Genomic DNA, 20,815 nt, shown 5'->3' with positions numbered 1-20,815 from the left:
AGATATTCAACCAATTTTGCATTCCTGGGATAAATCCCACTTGGTCATAGTGTACAATCTTTTTTTTTTTTCCAAATATTTTTTAATGTTTATATTTTTAGAGAGAGTCACAGAGTGTGAGTGGGGGAGGGGCAGAGAGAGAGAGACACACACACTGAACTTTAAGCAGGCTCCAAGCTGTAAGCACAGAGCCCCATGCAGGGCTCGAACTCAAGAAATGTGAGATCATAACCTGAGCTGAAGTCGGAAGCTTAACCAACTGAGCCACCCAGGTACCCCTACGGTCTTTTTTACACATTGTTGCATGTAGTTTGCTATGATTTTAGTGAAGATTTTTTCCATTTATATTAAGACTGATCCGTAGTTAACTTGTAAAATCTGTTTGGTTTTGATATCAGGGTAATATCGACCTCATGGAATGAGTAGGGAAGCGTTCCTTCCTTTTTTTGTGGGGAGGGTTGTTGTGAAGGATTGGTGTTCTTAATTAAACATTTGGTAGAATTCACCAGTGAAACCATCTGTTCCTGGATTTTTCTCAGTGAAAAGTTTTTTGATTACTAATTCAACTGCTATTTGTTATGGGTCTATTCAAATTTTCTATCTCTTCTTGAGTCAGTTTTGATGATGTATCATTTTAGAAATTTGTTCATTTCACCTATGTACCTAATTTGTTGGCATTCAGCTGTCCATGGTATTTTCATAATCCTTTTTATTTCTGTAAGATCGGTAGTAAGTTCCCCTCTTTCATTCCTGATTTTAGTAATTTTAGTCTTACCTTTTTTCACTTTTTTCTTTGGTTTAACTAAAGATTCGTCAATTTTGTTGATCTTTTCAAAGAACCCATTTTCAGTTACACCAATGTTCTCTACTGTTCTATACTGTATTTATTTATCTCTAATCCTTATATTTTCTTTCCTTATGTTTGCCTTTGGTTTAATCTGGTCTTTAATTTCTTCCTCTTTTTTTTTGCTTAAATTTTTTTTTTAATTTTTAATGTTTATTTTTGAGAGGGGGTGAGGGGCAGAGAGAGGGAGACACAGAATCCAGAGCAGGCTCCAGGCTCTGAGCTGTCAGCAAACTTGAAACTTTCTTTTTTAATACAGGCATTGACAGTCATAAACTCCCCTCTAAGCACCGCTTTAGCTACATTCCGTAAGTTTTTTTTTAATTAATTTATTTTTTAATTTACATCCAAGTTAGTTAGCATGTGGTGCAACAATGATTTCAGGAGTAGATTCCTTAATGCCCCTTACCCATTTAGCCCCTCCCCCCTCCCATAATCCCTCCTCAACCCTCAGCTTGTTCTCTATATTTAAGAGTCTCCTAAGTTTTGTCCCCCTCCCTGTTTTTATATTATTTTTGCTTCCCTTCCCTTATGTTCATCTGTTTTGTCTCTTAAAGTCCTCACATGAGTGAAGTCATATGATATTTGTCTTTCTCTGACTAATTTCACTTAGTAAATACCCTCTAGTTCCATCCACATAGTTGCAAACGGCAAGATTTCATTCTTTTTGATTGCCGAACAATACACCATTGTATATATATATGCCACATCTTCTTTATCCATTTATCCATCAATGGATATGTGGGCTCTTTCCATACTTTGGCTATTGTCAATAGCACTGCTGTAAACATTGGGATGCATGTGCCCCTTTGAAACAGCACACCTATACATACGTTTTTATATGTTGTACTTTCATTTTTATTCCTCTTAAAGTACTTCCTAATTACCCTTGTGATTTCCTCTTTTCCACATATTTGTGAATTTCCAAAATTTCTTTGTGTCACTGATTTCTAACTTAATACTATTCTCGAAGAACATACTTTGTATGACTTTAATTCTTTTAAATTAATTTGGGCATGTTTTATAGCCTAGCATATGGTTTACCCTGGAGAATGTTCTATGTATGCTTGTGAAGAATATGTGCTCTGCTACTGTTGGGTGAGGTGTTCTACAGATGTATATCAGGTCTAATTGGTTTATAGTATTTCTATTTCCTTATTTTCTACCTACTTTTACCATTAATTATTAAAAGTGGCATACTGGGGTATCTGGGGTGGTTCAGTCGACTAAGCATTCAACTCCCGATTTCAGCTCAGGCCATCTCATGGTCAGTCCTGACATCGAGCCCAGCGTAGGGCTCCTTGCTGAGTATGAAGACTGCTTAACATTCTGTCTCCCTCTGCCCCTCCCCTGCTCGCTCTCTCTCAAAAAATAAAAATAAAACAAAAATGAATAAATAGAAGTGGGGTATTAAAGTTTCCAACTATTATTGTTTAAACCATTTCTCTCTCCAGTTGTTAGCTTTGCCTCATATATTTTGGGGCTTTGTTGTTAAGCCAAGTATTGTCTTCTCTTTTTCATAACAATATACAGAACTTACCTTTTGAATTAATTTTGTTTGCTTTTTATTATACACTATTTCCCTATCCCTTAGCCACAGGCACCCACTCTTCTACTCTGTTTCTAGGAGTTTGACCTTTTTTTACTTTTGTTTTTTAGGATTCCACACCGAAGTGATACCAGGCAGTATGTGCCTTCTCTAATTTACTTCTTAGTATAATGCCCTCAAGGTCCATCCAGGTTGCTGTAAATGGCAGCATTTCCTTCTCTCTGGTGGCAGAGTAACATTCCATTGTGTATGTACACACTACACCTTCTTTGTCCATTCATCGCTGACAGACATGTAGGTTGTTTCCAAATTTAGCTATTATAAATAATGCTACAATAAACATGGGAGAGTGGATACTCTTCAATATCCTGTTTTCATATCCTTGGGATATATACCAGAAGCTGGACTGCTGGATTGTATAGAGTTTCTATTTTTAATTTTTTGAGGAACCTCTATACTGTTTTCCGTAGCGGCTGCACCAATTTATAGTCCCACCAACAGCGCACAAGGGTTCCCTTTTCTCCTCAACCTCACCAACACTCATCTCTTGTCTTTTTTATGATAAAAAACTAAAAAGCTTCTTTCTGCACAACAAAGAAAACCATCAACAAAATAAAAAGGCAACCTGTGGAATGGGGAGAAAATATCTGCCAATCATGTCCAATAAGGAGTTAATATCAAAAAACATATAAAGAACTCACACAAGTTAACAGGAAAAAAAATGTGATTTAAAAATGGGCAGAAATACTGAATAAACATTTTTTTCCAAAGAAGATACATACAAGTAGCCAACAGGTGCATGAAAAGGTGTTCAATATCATTAATCTTTAGAGAAATGCAAATCAAAACCACAAGATGATACCATCTCACATCTGTTCGAATGGCTGTATTTTATAGTGAAGACCTCTGGGACTACAATGTCCCTTTTTAACATATCAAGAAAACATAGGCTTTAGTAGAAGCAAGAGTCTTAAAAGGAAACTGAACTTTCTTCCATACTGGCATTATATAGAAGTACAATAAATATTACATTTGTGGTAGCAGCATTTCATGTTAAATACCAGGAATCACTGGTTTGCATTACACATCTGGAATCAAGAAGACTTTATGCAAAAGGATGAGATTATGGAGTGACATATCTCAGTATTGTTTTTCTCTTTTCTATAAAAGTACTATTTCTAACTTTAATTAAACATTTATCTTAGCATTACTGGTGTTTTGTTTTTTTTAACCTACTTTGTGAGTAAGGCTGAAGATAAATTATGAATATATGCTTGTTATCCTCGGAGACTTTGGAGGACAGGTATCATGGATGCATAATTAACATTACAGGGACAGGAATTTCACTAATCAACAGTTTTTGAAAGAGACAAGTTTACCTACATTGGAGTACTACCCTTGTCTAGTTCTCTTAACACTAATTTCCCCATAATTCTAATTTCTAGAGAAAAGAGAAACTTTTAATCCGTGAAAACTGATGGCATAATGTTTTCAGGCAATGTTCTTTTTTTAAAAATTTTGTTTCAACGTTTTTTATTTATTTTTGGGACAGAGAAAGACAGAGCATGAACGGGGGAGGGGCAGAGAGAGAGGGAGACACAGAATCAGAAACAGGCTCCAGGCTCCGAGCCTTCAGCCCAGAGCCCGATGCGGGGCTCAAACTCACAGACCGCGAGATCATGACCTGGCTGAAGTCGGACGCTTAACCGACTGCGCCACCCAGGCGCCCCTTCAGGCAATGTTCTAATGATAGTTCTTGAATAGTAACACAGCTGTGTTAATGGAAACAATTAAAAAATGGTTTATTTCTAAACTTCAGTTAGGCACATAACACCGTCCAACAGTCCCATCACTGGTAACTAGTCAGTTTCTTCTTCTATTTCCTACAGTGGCTCCTAAACAACAACAAAAAGTCATTTCCATTATTTTTCAGATATCCTACTTATCCACCTCTACTTCACTCTCAGCTAAGGACAAAGCTTCCTCCATCTGAGAAAATGGAGGCCCTATAGTAGAGATCTTCTTTTACTACCTTCTACTCAACCTTAAAGCTAATTTATATTTGTGCCCACTCTTGGCCCTTTATAAAGATATGATCCCAAAAGAGGTACTCTCTTCCTTTTCAAAAGAGGTACCTCCTGATCCTGTTTCTTCCAAGCCCTCCCAGAACGTTGCTTCATCATTTATTATATTCTCTTTGATACCTTTATTCTATCACCACTCCTTTCCTTTCAGTCTACAAATATGCTCAAACTTACTTCAATGTAAAAACTCTCTCTTAACCTTCTTTTCCCTTGTTAAACCAGTCCCCTTATTGCTTTGCACAGCCAAAGTTCTTCAAAGAGTAGTCTCAGGTTTGTTTCCTTTTCATGACTTCCATGCATTCCTCAACCCAATCTATTTTTCATTCCAGGACTCTGCTAAGATTACTCTTGCAAAGGTCTGTGTCATTCTAAGATCCAAATCCAAGGCCACTTATCAATTCTGAAGCAGCATTTAATATTAGCAATGCCTTCTTTCTTTTTGAAACTCTCTGACTACAGCTACTACCTAACACCAATGATTTTCAAATCCAGGCATCCAGCCAAGACCTCTCTCCTGAGCCCCAGACCTGTAGATCATACTGACAACTATACATATCTACAAAAACAATCTCTAAACACCTCATAATCAACATGTCTCAAATCAATGGAAATACGTTCTCTCTTCATTCTACTTCCTAAATACCTCTCCAATCCAGCCCTACTGTAACTACCTTGGTTCAAATCCTCATAATAACAGCCAAATTGCCTCTTGGGGTAGACTACTATTTTTACCTCTAATAGCCATTCTTTCCTTCTTGGACATATAGCTGTCAGGTTAAAGAACACATTTCCTAGCCTCTCATGAATCTGTGTGACCACGTAAGCAAGTTTCCAGGAATGGACAATGAGCAGAGCTGGTGTGCGACTTCCAGACTCATTAGTTAAAAGTTGCTTGCCTTAAAATACTTGTCTCTCGGTTCCTACAAGAAAAAGATGGACACACCAATGACCCTGCTTCACACAGCAGGTGAATGTGTGTTCTACTGGGTGATGGCATAAAATGGAAGGAACAGGCATCCCTCAAGAAGCTCATGTAACAGTACTAATGCACCAGTCTGGGCTCACTTCAGAACTGTTACATGAGAGAGAAATAAATGTCTATCTTACTCAGGTCATTTTGGAGTTTCTTTGTATGGCAGTTAACCTGAGCCCTAATACGCTTCCCAATATAATTCTTAACTGGTCTCCCTATTTCCAGTATTAACTTACATTTCAGTACATTTGTCATATTACTGCCAGTTATATTTAAAACACAGGATAAATATTAGTCTTCTCCCTAATAACCTTCTATAACCCACAGCTCCAGACATTTTGGCATAGCATAGAAAGTGTCATGGTATACATTCTGGCCTTAATATCCTTCTAGCTTCCATCCTTTACGACCCACTCCCATCCCTGACCATGCTCCCAATTCCCCACAGATACTTTAAGCTCCAGCATCATTAGACTTCAACTCTCTCCAGTGTATGAGAAAAACAAAACATAACCCAAAACCTCTGCAAAATGAGAGACAGAAGAGGTAAAGAAAATTACTCTAAATTCTGATAAAGCAACCAAAAAAAATGTGCGAGCAATGTATATATGTTATGCACACCATCATTAAAATGATGAACCTCAGCATTTAAAGATGCACTGCATATTTCAAGGGCTGAAATGTCAAAGCACCAAGACGCATGAGAAAAAATAAGCAGCTATTTTAACTTATGGATAATACATACTTTTGAGGTGAAATCCGTATAACAAAGTGTACAATTGAGTGGTATTTAGTACATTCACAATGCTGTGCCACCATCACCTCTAATTCTAAAACATTTTTATCACCCCTAAAGGAGACCCTATACACTTAAGCAGTCACTTCCCATTTCCTCCCTCTTCCCCAGCAACCACAAATCTGCTTTCTGTCTCTAAGGATTTACTTAGTCTGTATATTTCATATAAATGGAACCATACATCAAGAGACCTATTATGTCTGGGTTCCTTCATTTTGGCATGTTTCTGAGACCTCCTTGTAGCATTTTTCAATATGGATGACATAAATTTTTCAAGCAGCATTATTTGTAAATGCAACACACTGGAACCTAAATGCTCACACATGGGACAGTGACTGAATTAACTTTGGTGTGTGTGTGTGTGTGTGTGTGTGTGTGTGTGTGTGTGTGTGTAATGGACTATTTTGGAGTGATTTCCCAGACATGTTGCTAAATGAAAAGAACAAAATTCAAAGAGATATCTATAGTATGCTACCCTTTGTGAAATAAAAAAAGAAAACAAGAAAATATTCATATACCTGTCCCTTTGGGTAAAAAACAAAACCAACCAAACAAACAAAACGGCACAACAAAAAAACATGGAAAGGATAAACCCGAGACCAAAGACAGTGGTTATCAATAGGGGGTGAGCAGGAATAGGGTAAAAAGGACAGAAATATAATACTTCCTAAATATTTCTTTTTGTATAGTTCTGCCTTTTAGAATCATGTTAAAGTTTCATATGCTCTAAAAACACTCTAAAAGAAATAAAATCAAAGATGAGGCAGGCATCCCCCAAATGAATACAAACAGAAACAAATGAACTGGCTATATATCATGGGTTGAATTGTGTCCCCCCCTCCCCCCAAAATATGGTGAAGTCTTAATTAACCTCTAGTACTTGTAAATGTGACCCTACTTGGAAATACGGTCTTTGCAGTAATCAAGTCAAGATGAGGCCTTAAGGGAGATCTCTATGACTGATGTCCTTATATGAAGGAAAAATTTGGACACAGGGAGCACAGTATGTGATGACAAAGGCAGAGATTCAAGCCTTCTACAACCCAAGGCACTCCAAAGATTGCTGGCCATCACCAGAAACTGAAGGAGAAGGATGGAACATATTCTCTCCAGAGCTTTCAGATAGATTCAACTCCACTGATACCTTAATTTTCAATTTCTGGCCTCCCAGAACTGTGAGAGAATAAATTTCTGTTGCTTTAAGCCATCTAGTTTGTGATATTTTGTTATGGTTGCTCTAGGAAATTAATACACCACACAGACTTCAAATGAATAGCATAAACACTATGAAAGGGTAAGGGTGGTAGGGAACCAAACATAAGAACAGTATATGTTCTAAAGATAAACAGAACTCTGAACAGTGACTTCTAGTTAGTAGTTGATTTCTCAAAGAGATATGGATTAACAAATTTGAAATTACTTCTGTGTTCAAGGATTAAGCAAAGGAATGAATATACTGTGGATAATGGAAACTAGGTTTCTCTACTGGAGAAGAGAGTTACAAACATGAAAAGGAGAAAATGAACCACGTGGTGTTAGACTGGTATTGGTTTTAGACAATCATATGGGTAGGAGGGAGGGGGAGGTGTGGGTAAATCCATATTCGTGTGTGCACATACATGGGACCTCTATTTCCCAACTCCATCCCTTAAGGCAGCCTAGTAACAAGGATACTTCAGTAGCAGTAACTATACCTAGAATCCAAAACAAAGGCTCAAGAACTCTTTCAGATTAAAGGCAACTCAAGAGACCTGGAACTGAATGCAACACATCACCTTGGATTTTCTTTTGCCTTAAAAGGGTATTATTGGGGCAACTGACAAAATCTGAGTAAGGTCTGGGGTTTAAATAATAGGCATCGTATCAGTCTTAATTTCCTGATTTTGATCACTGTACTCTTATGTAAGACAATGACATTTCATCGTTAAAGGAAATACACACTAAAGTATTCAGGGGAAGAGTCTATCTTTTAATGTAGGAAAGCATATAGCAAAAATAATAAATTGAGTATTGAGAAATCTGGGTGAAATACCAAAATTCTTTGTACTGTTCTTATAATTTTTTCTATCCTCTGCAATTACCTTAAATAAAACACATAAAAATTTTTAGTTAAAAATTAAAAATAAATGAACACGGGTTCAATAAAGAGGCAAAACTTTCAAAGAACATTGCTGGAGAACCAGGAATTATTCTCAACATTCCATAAAGTATCTGTAAGGCAATATACACAATAGCACAGGCTCTAGAAAAAACACAAACCTGGATTTGAATTTGCTTCACTGTTACAAAGCCCTAAGGCAAATTAATCTTTCTGTGCCTCTATTCTACATCTGTGAGATGGGGATGATAATACCATACCTACTGCAAGGTGTTACTCTGAGGATGGAGACAATGCATATGAAGAGTTTAGTATAGAGTCTGGCATGCAGCCGTCAGCAAATGTTCAAAAAGTGGTCGCTGTGACTTTTATCACCATTATTGTTATTGTTATGTGGGTATGTGAATTTCAGAAGAAAAATTCCACCATCTGGAAAAACACTAATAAGAAAGTGAATTCCTGTTAAACCAAGTTCTGCATATCATCATTTCCTACATTTCTGGGTGTACTTGAATTATGTTGCCAAAATCTCCCCTATACCTCCTCTGACATAGAAAACAGAAAACAAACCTAATATGATAGCTGTACTTTCCCCGCCAGCATTTCAGAGCCTATCAATGCCACTTACATAGATGACACAGACTTAATTTTAATACTAAACATGTACATATTAAAGGATCGATCTGAAACAAAAAACAGAAAAAAAAAGAGACAAACTAAAGAACGGACTCTTACAGAAAACAAACTGATGGTTACCAGAGGGAAGATATGGGTGGGAGATGGGGGAAACAGGTGAAGGGGATTAAGAGTACACTTATCACGATGAGCACAGAGCAACATAGAGAAATGTTGAATCACTACATTGTGCACCTGAAACTAATATAACACTATATATATTGGTATATATATGTATGCTAGCTATACTGAAATTAAAATTTTTAAAAAGAATTTTATTTATCATGAGACTGACTTAATTTTATCTTGCAAATAATAAAAGGTTCTCCAGAAATTAGGATGGGTAGCCTACAAAAGGCTATAAAGTTACTTTTTCGGCAAAGTATAAGAACTTTAGCAACTGACCTCATAAGCGTGGTTTTTTTTTTTTTACATCAAAAAATATTTTTGCATTAAAAAAAATCATCATTCTGGAAATTCTAGCCTTTCTAGTATCTGACAGTATCAGTGTCTGACACTTAAATAGCTGATCACTGGGGCGCCTGGGTGGCTCAGTCGGTTAAGTGTCCGACTTCGGCTCAGGTCACGATCTCGTGGTCTGTGAGTTCGAGCCCCGTGTCGGGCTCTGGGCTGACAGCTCAGAGCCTGCAGCCTGCTTCCGATTCTGTGTCTCCCTCTCTCTCTGCCCCTCCCCCGTTCATGCTCTGTCTCTGTCTCAAAAATTAAACAAAAAAAAAAAATTTAAAAAAATATAGCTGATCACTAGTACTCATTCAATAACATACCTACTGAGCATTTATGTGCCTAGAACTATACAAAGTCTCAAGGTTATAATTTTAAAAAAAAGCCACCTTCACCAAGGATTTTATAGCCTACTCTGGACAGAATATTTAAGTTCAAAAAAGGCAATTCTAGAACTTGGTTTCATTGCATTTGAGTAGTCACTGTAAAGAAAATAAGCTTAAGAAAATAATTTCCCAAGCTTGCCTTATTCCACAGCCCCCAGATTATCACAAAGAAAAATCTAACTCAAAGTGCATAAACGTCTCTAAGGAGGTCTACTGTGTTTAAGGTGTGTCTGTGTGTGTGTGTGTGTGTGTGTGTGTGTGTGTTGGGACAGAGGAGAATAATAAGGGATAGTATTAAGTCAGCAGACAGTTTAAGAAATCAGTTATTACATTTGTTTCCTAGAATGAAAGAAAACATAATAGCTTACTTAATTTTATTAATTTCAATTTCACAATACATGAAATTATACTTTAAAAATTTTAAGTCTCTATTAATAAAAATAATAGCTATTTTAAATGCTTTAAAAGTATTAAAATACTTAATTTTCACAACAACCCTATGAATAGGAACTACTGCCATACCCACTTTGCAGGAGGGTATAAAAACAGGTTACGTAATTTGCTAAGGTCATGGCACTTACTGTGATGGAGCCTCAATTACAACCAAAGGACTCTGGGTCCAAAGTTTACATTCTAAACCATTATTCCTTCACCATCATACCACTCTTTGATTCTTGCTACCCATCACAGAAACTCTTCCAAAATAACAATTAGACTTCAAAACTAAGCACTTATTTAGTAATTAACTTTTCAGAACATAAGTGAGAACCAGGCATAGACAAAAAGTAACTTGATCAGGCAAAAGAGAGGACTCAAAGCTCAAAGGAAAGTTCTTCTGATAAACTCATAGCATTATTTACTTTTTCAGTAAGTGCCATTTTAACAAATCTAACTGTCCAATCTCCTGGCCGCCAATGCAAAAGAAACAGCAGATAAAGGGGGCAGATATAAAGGGCTGACACTTCAAAATCAAGAACTGTGTCTTTTCATTTATCTTAATGCATGTCAGTAAATGTTTATTGATAAAAACAAGCAAGAAGTGACACCAAACGATAGGAAAAAATGCCGCTGAGAGCCTTTCTCTGGGAGGCAACATTTCTCTGTCATGAGGTGTTGAGGATTTAACTTATAACTATCAGTTACATCATGGTGAGTACACTGCTCTCAGCATGCTATTTGAGATAAGTGCATTTGAGAAATACTTACAAACAACAGTCAAAATAATTCTTGCAATTTAAAGGAGGATTTTAGAAAATTTACCTATATTGTTATTTTCCACTGTCACTGAATACATTATTTATCTCTGTCCAAACATATACCACTATCAATCCTATAAAAATATTGTTTGAATCAATCTGCCTCAAGAACAAGTATTATTTTAAAATCTAGTTTCAGAGGGCACCCGGGGGGCTCAGTTGGTTGAGCGTCTGACTTAGGCTCAGGCCATGATCTCACAGTCCGTGAGTTTGAGCCCCGCATTGGGCTCTGTGCCGACAGCTCAGAACCTGGAGCCTGCTTTGAATTCTGTGTCTCCCTCTCTCTCTGCCCCTCCCCCACTCATGTCCTCTCTCTCTCTCTCTCTCTCTCTCAAAAAGAAACATTAAAAATTTTTTTTAAATAAATAAAATAAAATCTAGTTTCAGTGTGGCATTAGCAACAAAATAAATAGGCAATTCCTTAAATTAAAACAGAAAGCCCAGAACAGACCCAATTATACCGAAGGACTAAGATGCTTGACTTAATTATACAAAAAAAAAAATCAAGTTCGATCTTTACTTCAGGTGATACACAATAATTCCACATGGATCAAAGATTTAAATATTGAAAAAAGTACAATAATAGTCAAGTGAATATAAAATATGCACACACATAAAAATAAACAAGGGGAATGAGCAAGACCTTCAGAGCATAAAGAAAAATAGTGATAGGTTTAGCTACATATGAATTAAAAACTTACCTGTATCCAAAAGTCATCAAAATTTTAAAGGCATACGAGAAAAAAAAAATTGCAATTTACCAAAGGATTAAAACCTGTCAAAGAAAAAGACCTTTAAAAAAAAAATCAATAAATAGGGGTGCCTGAGTGGCTCAGTCAGTTAGGCATCAGACTCTTGACCTCAGCTCAGGTCATGCATGATCTCACAGTTTGTGGGTTCAAGCCCTGAGTCTGACTCCACACTGACAGCACAGAACCTGCTTCAGATACTCTCTCTCCCTCCCTCTGTCTCTCAAAATAAAATAAATAAACATTTTTTTAAAGTGTTCTTTTTTTTTTTTAATTTTTAAAAAATGTTTACATATATTTGAGAGAGACAGAGTACAAACAGGGAAAGGGCAGAGGGAGAGGGAGAGGCAGACAATCTGAAGCAGACTCCAGGCTCCGAGTCGGCAGCACAGAGCCATGGAGTCTGATGTGGGGCTCGAACTCAAGAGCTGTGAGATCATGACCTGAGCTAAAGTTGGACGCTTAACCAACTCAGCCACCCAGACACCCCAGAAGTGTTCTCTATTAAAAAAAAAATCAATCAATAAAAGACAGGTATCTCCATAGAAAAATGGGCATCCTTTGATCTCACAGGTCATCAGGACCTCCTCTTCATCCTCCAGCCCTTCTTCAGGCTCCCTTCACCTTCACATTCTAACTGAAAGCTGGCTTTCCCCTAGGATGCTGCTTCCTCTTTAGTCCTCTCAGGGTGTAGAAATTTGCTCACGTCCTGCAGGACCTAGAAGCGGGGTGGATATCCTCCGTCCTCGCTGTTGCTTCCAAATACCCCTTCCCCTTCTCTCCTTCAAAGCCCAGCCTCTCCTGAAGCGGCTGCTGTCACAGGGTATCACCTCCTACTCCTTGTAGCTGCATTTCTGGAATTCTTAGCCATTCTCCCTCACACACTGACACTGTGGCACCTGGCTCATCATTACTTCACTCATGTTTCGTGACCTCGACATCCTCATAAATGATCATCAAAACACCCAGGCCTCTTGGATGCATAACCTGCTCAGCTATAACAATCTCTATTTCAGCCCCACCCTATTCACATGGGCATCTCATCATCCTTCATAAGCATACCACCTTTAGATATTTTTTTTAATTAGATGTTTTTTTTTTTTAATGTTGATTATGGAGAGAGAGAAAGAGAAAGAGGAAGAGGCAGAGGAAGAGACAGACACACAAACACACACACACACACAGAGGGAGAGAGGGAGAGAGGGAGAGAGGGAGAGAGGGAGGGAGGGGGACAGAGGGGGACAGAGGGGGACAGAGGGAGGGAGAGAGAGAGAGAGGGAGAGAGGGAGAGAGAGGGAGAGAGGGAGAGAGGGAGAGAGGGGGAGAGAGAGAGAGAGAGAACGAACGAATGAATGAATGAATGAATGAATGAATATATGCCAGGCAGGCTCTGCCCCATCAGCAGAGTCTGATGTGGGGCTCGAATCCACCAATCGTGAGCTGAAACCAAGAGTCAGATGCTTAACCGACGGAGCCACCCAAGTGCTCCAACGCACCACCTTTATTTTTTTTAAGTTTATTTATTTATTTCAGAGAGACAGAGACAGACAGTAGTACAAAGGGGGTGGGGTGGAGAAAGAGCGAGAATCCCAAGCAGGCCCTGTGCTACCAGCGCAGAGTCCAATGCAGGGCTCCAACTCCCAAAACCAAGAGATGGTGCGAGCCAAAACCAAGAGTCGGACGCTTAACCAACTGAGCCACCTAGGTGCCCCTCCAACGCACCACCTTTAAAGCCTCTATTTCAAGTATCCCATTCAGGTCATCCAATCTTTCCATATGACTGACTAAAGTTCTCCCATTCCAACAATTTTCCAATCTCGAGGATTGTTCTCATTGAGCTTATCATTTTTTACTATCCATACCAATTTCTTGTCCTTCTCTGCCCAGACTCCATGAACAAGCAATATAACCACTCCTTTACAATCACCCTTAACTCCTGAGACAGACCTCTCTCCCTCCATTATACTTTCCAGCAAAATTACAATGATACACCTCAGCTTTCCTTTCCCTTGTACCATGGCAATATCTACAGAGTACAAATTTACAGCTTCATATTTCAATGGGTCACTGATCAATGCCAGACCATCCTACTCTATGTATCATTTTCCAGTCCCTGAGACTATTTCACGTATTTTACCTCCAGCACTACATCTCCAGTACACCCTCCAACTCTCACTCTGGGCTGATAACCATGCCCTATAGTTCCAAAAGGAAAATGGGCCCAATCAGGTAAGCTTCCCACTATCAACCCCACCACCGAACATGCGTATACTTGTCCTCTGCCTTATCTATTAAAATGAATCATTTCTCCTTGCTCTCAGATTTATACCTTGGATCCTACCTCTTTTCATTTTCTCATACTTTATTCCTGGAGTTATCTGCAGTATCTTCCGCAACATCAATTTCTTCTTCTCTACTGGTTTATTCTCAATGGCACAAAACATAACTTACCATTATCTATTCTAGACAAACCCTCCATAACCCCAGGTCCCGCTTTAGCTAATGCCCCATTTCTCTGCTACCCTTTCAGCAAAAGGCCTTGAGAGGTGGATCCTTCCTACTACCTTCATTTCCTTTCCTCTCATTCTCCCCTTAACTTGCTCGAGCAGCCCACCAGTTGTCCAAGTCTGCAAAACCAATGTTCAAGTCTCCATCCTGATCTTACTCCACATCTCTCAGCATCATCCGACAGTTTCATCTCCCTCCTTCCTGAAAGACTTTCTTCCTTGAGCTCCCAAGACAAAACACCCAGCAGGTATTTCTCCTAAGTTGTCAGCTGTTCTCAAGTTCTCTTAGCTGGGTTCTCCCCGTCTGGCAGGCCTCTAATATTGCAGTCATCCAGGGTTATAACCTCAGCCAGACAGCCTTCTCTTCTCTCTACTTTCTTCCTATGGCACCTCATCCACTACCACAGCTTCAACTACCACCTATATGCCAAGGACCCTTAAATTTGTATCTCTAACCTAACTTCTCCCACAGCTTCAAATGCATATGTCAAACTGCCTATTTAACATGTGCAATTGGTCATCTAACAGATGTCTAAAACACACATAACAAATACAGAATTACTAATAAAACATACAGGATTACTGATTCCATCCACCCTTTAAGTCTTCTCCATTTCACTAATAGTACTTATAGTACCACTTCATTGCTCAGATGTCAAAAATTCTTTAAAAGTTTTTCTAGTACACTTCAAATAAAATCTAATCTCTTTAACTACAGTCCCCAAGGCCACCTGTAATTTAGCTTTCCAACCTCATTTCATTTCATACGCCCGCTGGCTCACAATGATCCAGCCATATAGGCCTTCTCTCTGTCCTCAACTGCGCTGTACTCATTCCTGTCTCTGCACCTGATCTTGGCTACCTGGAATGCTCTTCCCCACGCCTGTCACGGGACTGTCATCTTCTCATCATTCAAGTCTCAACCCAAATGTCATCTGCTCTGAGAGGCCTCCCATGACCACACTATTTTCAACATTACCTTACTTTAGTTCATAAAGTATTTGTTTACATGTTTCACCACATGTTTACTGTCTCTTTGAACTAAAATATAAGCTTTTCAAGGGTAAGAGTCTGCCTTATTTACCACTATTTGCCGGACAGTGAGATCACAGACTGGCACACAGTAGACACTGAATACATTTCTGTTAAATAACTGACATGAACAAGTTCTTCACAAAAAAAAATCCAATTACCAGAAGACAAAGAAATGCCAATTAATTAACAGGTATCAATTTCTGCCCAATAGTAAAGATTTTATTTTAATGATACCCTTTGTGGGCAAAAGTATAGGGAGAAAAAACAGGAAATTTCAGGCACAACCTTCCTAGTATATATCGTAACTCTTAAAAATGGACACATCTTTTGACCAGCTATGAATTCATCATGACAAAATCATCATGTATAAAAACAAAAGATATCCTCGCAGGTACACAGTAATGCTGTTTCTAACCGTGAAAACTTATGTGTTACAATCATTAGGGACTGAGTAAATAAATGTGATTTATATAACCAACTACTATGCAGCCAACTAAAAAAACACTGGCATAAAAATGTTAACACGGAAAAATATTCATGAAATGCTTTCCAAACGAAAAGCAAATACACAAAATAAGTCCTTTATATGAATAAAGTGTACTCATATACACATACATGTGTTTACATGTAAGGCAGGCGATGGCCAGGCCTGCTACAGGTCCGAGGACACTGCAAGAAATGGAACACAAAAGCATAGAGCAGTGTCACAACAAATAATTGCCTTTTCTAACAGCAGCTGCACCACTTGCTGACTACAGATGATGTCACTCTCCAAGCCTGAAAGCATACATGATGGCAAACTAGGTTTTGTGGCTGACAAATTACTCACTGCACAGACCACCGGTGTAGCCCACCTTCTGCGAGGACCTGGGGACGCCCTGGTGAGCCATGTCCACTCACGTGCATCCTTATCTTATTTGTCCTCTGTGGTGCCTGTTCACTGGTTCATGGCAGGCAAGCAAATTAAGCCAATCTCAGTCGTGTACTCTTGCCAATCTTTGAACTTCTACCAGCCCTTTGTGGTCTACATAACTGTGTGGTTCCTATATGTTTATGTATGTGTGGGTGTTTGTATATAAACATACAAGAAAATCCAGAGAATCATCAGAAGTTGACAGTGTTCATACACCTGGAAGAATGACGAACGATGCTTAGTTTCTTCTTTTTATTTAACTGTATTTGTTGACAGGGTTCACACACTTGGTAGAATGATGAATGATGCTTAGTTTCTTATTTTTTATTTAATTGTATTTTTTTTTTTACTTTCATTACACTCTATGTTAACTAACTGGAATTCAAACGAAAAGTTTAAAAAAATGTTACAGGCTTTGGTTAATCAAAGGATGACTAAGGAAACCAAATATAAATTAAAGCCACATGAATAAGACTGTAAGTCCCAGTGACATAAACACACTAACTTCACATTTAAGCAAACAATTTTGTCCACATGTCTGAATAAGTCTTCATTTAGTGTCAGGTTCAAACTGGATATCAGCTGCTTAAAAAAAAAAAAGAAAAACAAGGAACAAAATAACAAACTTGGATGTAATTCTTCATTACATACACTTAAGTATTTCAGATTTGGTTTTTGTTTTTCCAAAAATCATAGACAGTCCATCAGAATTTTAATTTAGAAAAATGTAAACATGCCACCATGAAGTTGTCTCCCTCCACCACATTCCAAATCTAGCCTGAATCTTATTAATCCTCTCAGGCTAACTACCAATTCGCAGAAGAACATATTAAATGACACCACAGGGAGGCAATCAGCAAAATCCAGACTGAGGGAATAATTCTACATGACAAACAACCTAGTTTTTTTTTCAACAAAAAATTGCAAGGAAAAAGAGATTTTTTTAAAAAAAAAGAAGGAGAGATAAAGAAGGAATATACAAATATAAAAGAAATTTGAGACATATCAACTAATTGCAGTACGTGGGACTTATTTGTTATTAGGAAACTTATTAAAGTTGTTGAAAGACAACAATGGTATTGTGGTTACATATTTTGATCACTTTACTGAGGCATATTTTAAAATCATGTAATTCATCCATATCAAGAGTACAATTTAATAGTTTTTTTAATAATCTACGAAGGTGTGCATCCATTACTGTAAACCAGTTTAGAATATTACCCCAATAAGATTCCTCATGTCCATTAACTGTTAGTCCACACACACACACACACACACACACACACAAACACACCAGCCCACTAATCTACTTTCTGACTACAGATTTGCCTCTTCTGAATATTTCACATAAGAGGAATCATACACTGTGTGGTCTCTCGTGTCTGGGTCCTTCCACTTAGCATGTTTTTAGGTTCATTTATGTCATTGCATCCATCAGCAGTTTGTTTTTATTGCTGAATAATATTTCACTTTATAGACATATTTTGTCTCTTCATTTACCAGCTGATGGGCAGTTCTTTCCAACTTCAGGCTACTGTGAATAATGCTACTATGAACTTGTATGTGAAAGTCGTGCAGGCAGATGCACAAGAGAAGAACTGCTGGGTCATTTGGCAAATTAATGTTTAACTTTTTAAGAAAAATGCCAAACTGTTTTTCCAAAGTAGATGCACCATTTTATGTTCCTGTAAGGGTTCCTGTTTGTGGTTATACTTTGAGTTCTTATCCTTTAGCCATACATGCTGAAATATTAATGATTTGATATTTGGGGTCTCATTCAAAATTATAAATGGAAGAAGGAGGGTGGTGGGTATAGATGGAATATGGTTGGTCATATCTCAAGAACTGGAGTACTGTTAGTAGTAATAACAGCTACTTACTATAGAAGGTACTACGGTACTTTGTTCCAGACACTGTTTTAAGTGCTTTAGATATATTAGCTCATTTAATCCCTACAACAACCTTAAGAGGAAGCTACTGTTATTAGTTCCATTTTAGAGATCAAGAAACAGAACCAGAAAGCTTAAGCAATGTGGCAAAGCCAGGACTACAATCAAAGTAGCCTGGCTTTAGACCTGTGTTTTTAAACACCGGGCCATATATTTCAAGCTCACCAACAAGTGATATGTGAAATTAAAGTATTCAAAGTCAGGTGGCTTCTATGAAGATCTAGGTAGGGAATCCAATGTTAAGTAAACTTAAGGGTATATGTAGTAACATATAAATGATAATAACCCTGTTATCTCTGGATAGAACATGAATGATTTTTCTTCTTTTTATTTAATTGTATTTTCTACTTTTAAAACAATGATCAACATATACATGACAGTTTAAGATTCACATCCTAACAACAGAAACATTGCATTAATCAGAAAACAAAGGACTTGATGAACAGAAAGATTTTTCAAGTTCCTAATTTTTTAAAGAAGTTTTAAGAGGTACTGAACAGGTACCGTGTACCAGACACTAAGTTCAGTGCTATGGACACAAACTTGACCAAAAGCCTTGGAACAAAGAAAGGCATTTCTAGAATGACAATACAGATGTGGTTAAGTGCTCTTAGAGCAGAGGCAGGAAGACCTGAAACAGGAGACACTAAACTGATTGGAAGGAATGATGTATGTACAAATTGCTTCTAATTAGAGATGACTTCATCAAATAACAGAGCCACTCCTTACTGATTACAAATGAAGACCCTGCTTCAAATGCCAAATCTTCACTTTTTTTTCTTACCTCAGATTTCACCAACTTTAGATATCCCCTAAAAAACAGAGGAGATTCAAAGAAAAAACTATCTTGTATGTTAGAGTATTAGACTATACAAAATCTGTAAATATGTGTAACTGAGAAAGTATTTTTTCATTCATTATATTTAAGTGTGGTTTGATCACAGTCCATCAACACATCCTTAAATTTCATCTTAATGGCACTTCTAAAAAGTCTACTGATGATCTAAATCAAGGGCAGGAAAACTACAGCTGCAGGTGGCCTGGTTTGCTAAGAATGGTTTTTACATTTTAGGGGGAGAAAGGAGACAGAGAGGGAGGAAAGAGGGGTAACTGTATGCAGAGACCACATATGGTCCACAAAGCCTAAAATACTTTACTATCTGGACTTTTCAAAAAAAATGCCCTCCTTAAAACAACAAAAACAGAAACAAAAAACTACCAAATGGATTTCTGCTCACACCAGGAATAAAACCTGTTTTTACCAAATTCATGTATTATCAATTTTTTGTGAAGGAAGCCATCAGAAAGGCAGTACCATCACTGTGGAACTCAGTCTAGACACTTAGCACAGCTACTTGTTTATGATAGAAAAGAGAAAAAAAGAGGAAGGATTTTTTAAAAAAATTTTTTAACGTTTATTCATTTTTGAGAGACAGAGAGAGACAGAGCACAAGCAGGGGTGGGGCAGAGAGACGGGGACATAGAATCTGAAGCAGGCTCCAGGCTCTGAGCCATCAGCACCAGAGCACGAACCGTGAGATCATGACGTGAGCCAAAGTCAGACGCACAACCAACTGAACCACCCAGGCGCCCCGAAGAAGGACTTTTAAGAGAGGATAAACAAGGGTATGTAGTTAGCTCAGAAAGACATGGGTTTTGTAAAGGGTAGGGGATTTCAGAGAGAAAATATAGCTGAAGCAGAAAAAAAAAAAAGCAGAGTCATCTAGGGGCTCTACAATAAGCTGCTCAAGTTGGAAGGTAACTAGTATTACAATATTAATGACTCATAAAATGGGAGGGTTAGGTCTACTGAGAAAACAGAGGAGACCCAGAGAAGCTACCTGCCCAAGTTCACACAGCAAGAGTGTGGGACAGAAAGAACTGGACTACAGGCACTCCAATCTCAGTTCAGTGTTTTCCCCCTGGCATCACAATGCCCTCTCAGTATAGGACAGTGCTAACCTAGAAAAACAGCACTAGAGACTGGTGACAAGTTAGCTCAACTGAGTTAGAAGGAACAGTCTCTTCAGGAGTTCTCCTCCTCCCCCCATTATGAGTTATTTTTTCAAGAAGAACTGAGTCAGGTGTCTACAGAACTCAAAGAGGAGGAGGAAAAGAGTAGACCCCAGTTCTATTTCCCAGATGTTAGGAACAATCAGAAAATGCTGACCAAACATCATTAAAATCAGCCTTAAAGATATGCAGTGGCTTACAGCAATAAGAAACATCAAATTTCAGTTTACCTGGTTCCAGTTTTATTACTTTAATTGCTGCCAATTCACCAGTGTTAACATTCCGTGCCTAAAAGAGAAGAAAAAATACTGTAAAAAAAAGTTTTCATGAAAAACTTTATAAATGTCATTTTAGTTTACTGTTTATTTTCAGTTATACAGAGATAATTTTTAATGCAAGAACTGTAAAAGGGGTTTATATTTACAAAGCAAACAATATATTCTTTACAATGAATGCCAACATTAATTCAAGTGTAAATTTAATAACAGTGATAATAATAATTAACACATACAGAGACTTCAGGATG

General features: G+C 37.8%; 1 protein-coding gene across 3 annotated transcripts in view; it reads right to left on the bottom strand.

Annotated features, from left to right (window-relative positions):
- The window catches only part of MAP4K3 (mitogen-activated protein kinase kinase kinase kinase 3), a 204,989-nt gene that overhangs the window by 118,164 nt on the left and 66,010 nt on the right, over positions 1–20,815 (bottom strand). For all 3 annotated transcript variants that reach the window (XM_047851984.1, XM_047851986.1, XM_047851987.1), the window contains exon 2: positions 20,520–20,577. In XM_047851984.1, the coding sequence (XP_047707940.1) occupies positions 20,520–20,577 (58 nt within the window). The remainder of the gene's footprint in view (positions 1–20,519; positions 20,578–20,815) is intronic.

The sequence above is a fragment of the Prionailurus viverrinus genome, chromosome A3, assembly GCF_022837055.1.
Source record: "Prionailurus viverrinus isolate Anna chromosome A3, UM_Priviv_1.0, whole genome shotgun sequence".
Taxonomy (NCBI): domain Eukaryota; kingdom Metazoa; phylum Chordata; class Mammalia; order Carnivora; family Felidae; genus Prionailurus; species Prionailurus viverrinus.
Note: the sequence above shows the minus strand (reverse complement) of the source record. Positions and strands in the feature narration are given on the sequence as shown.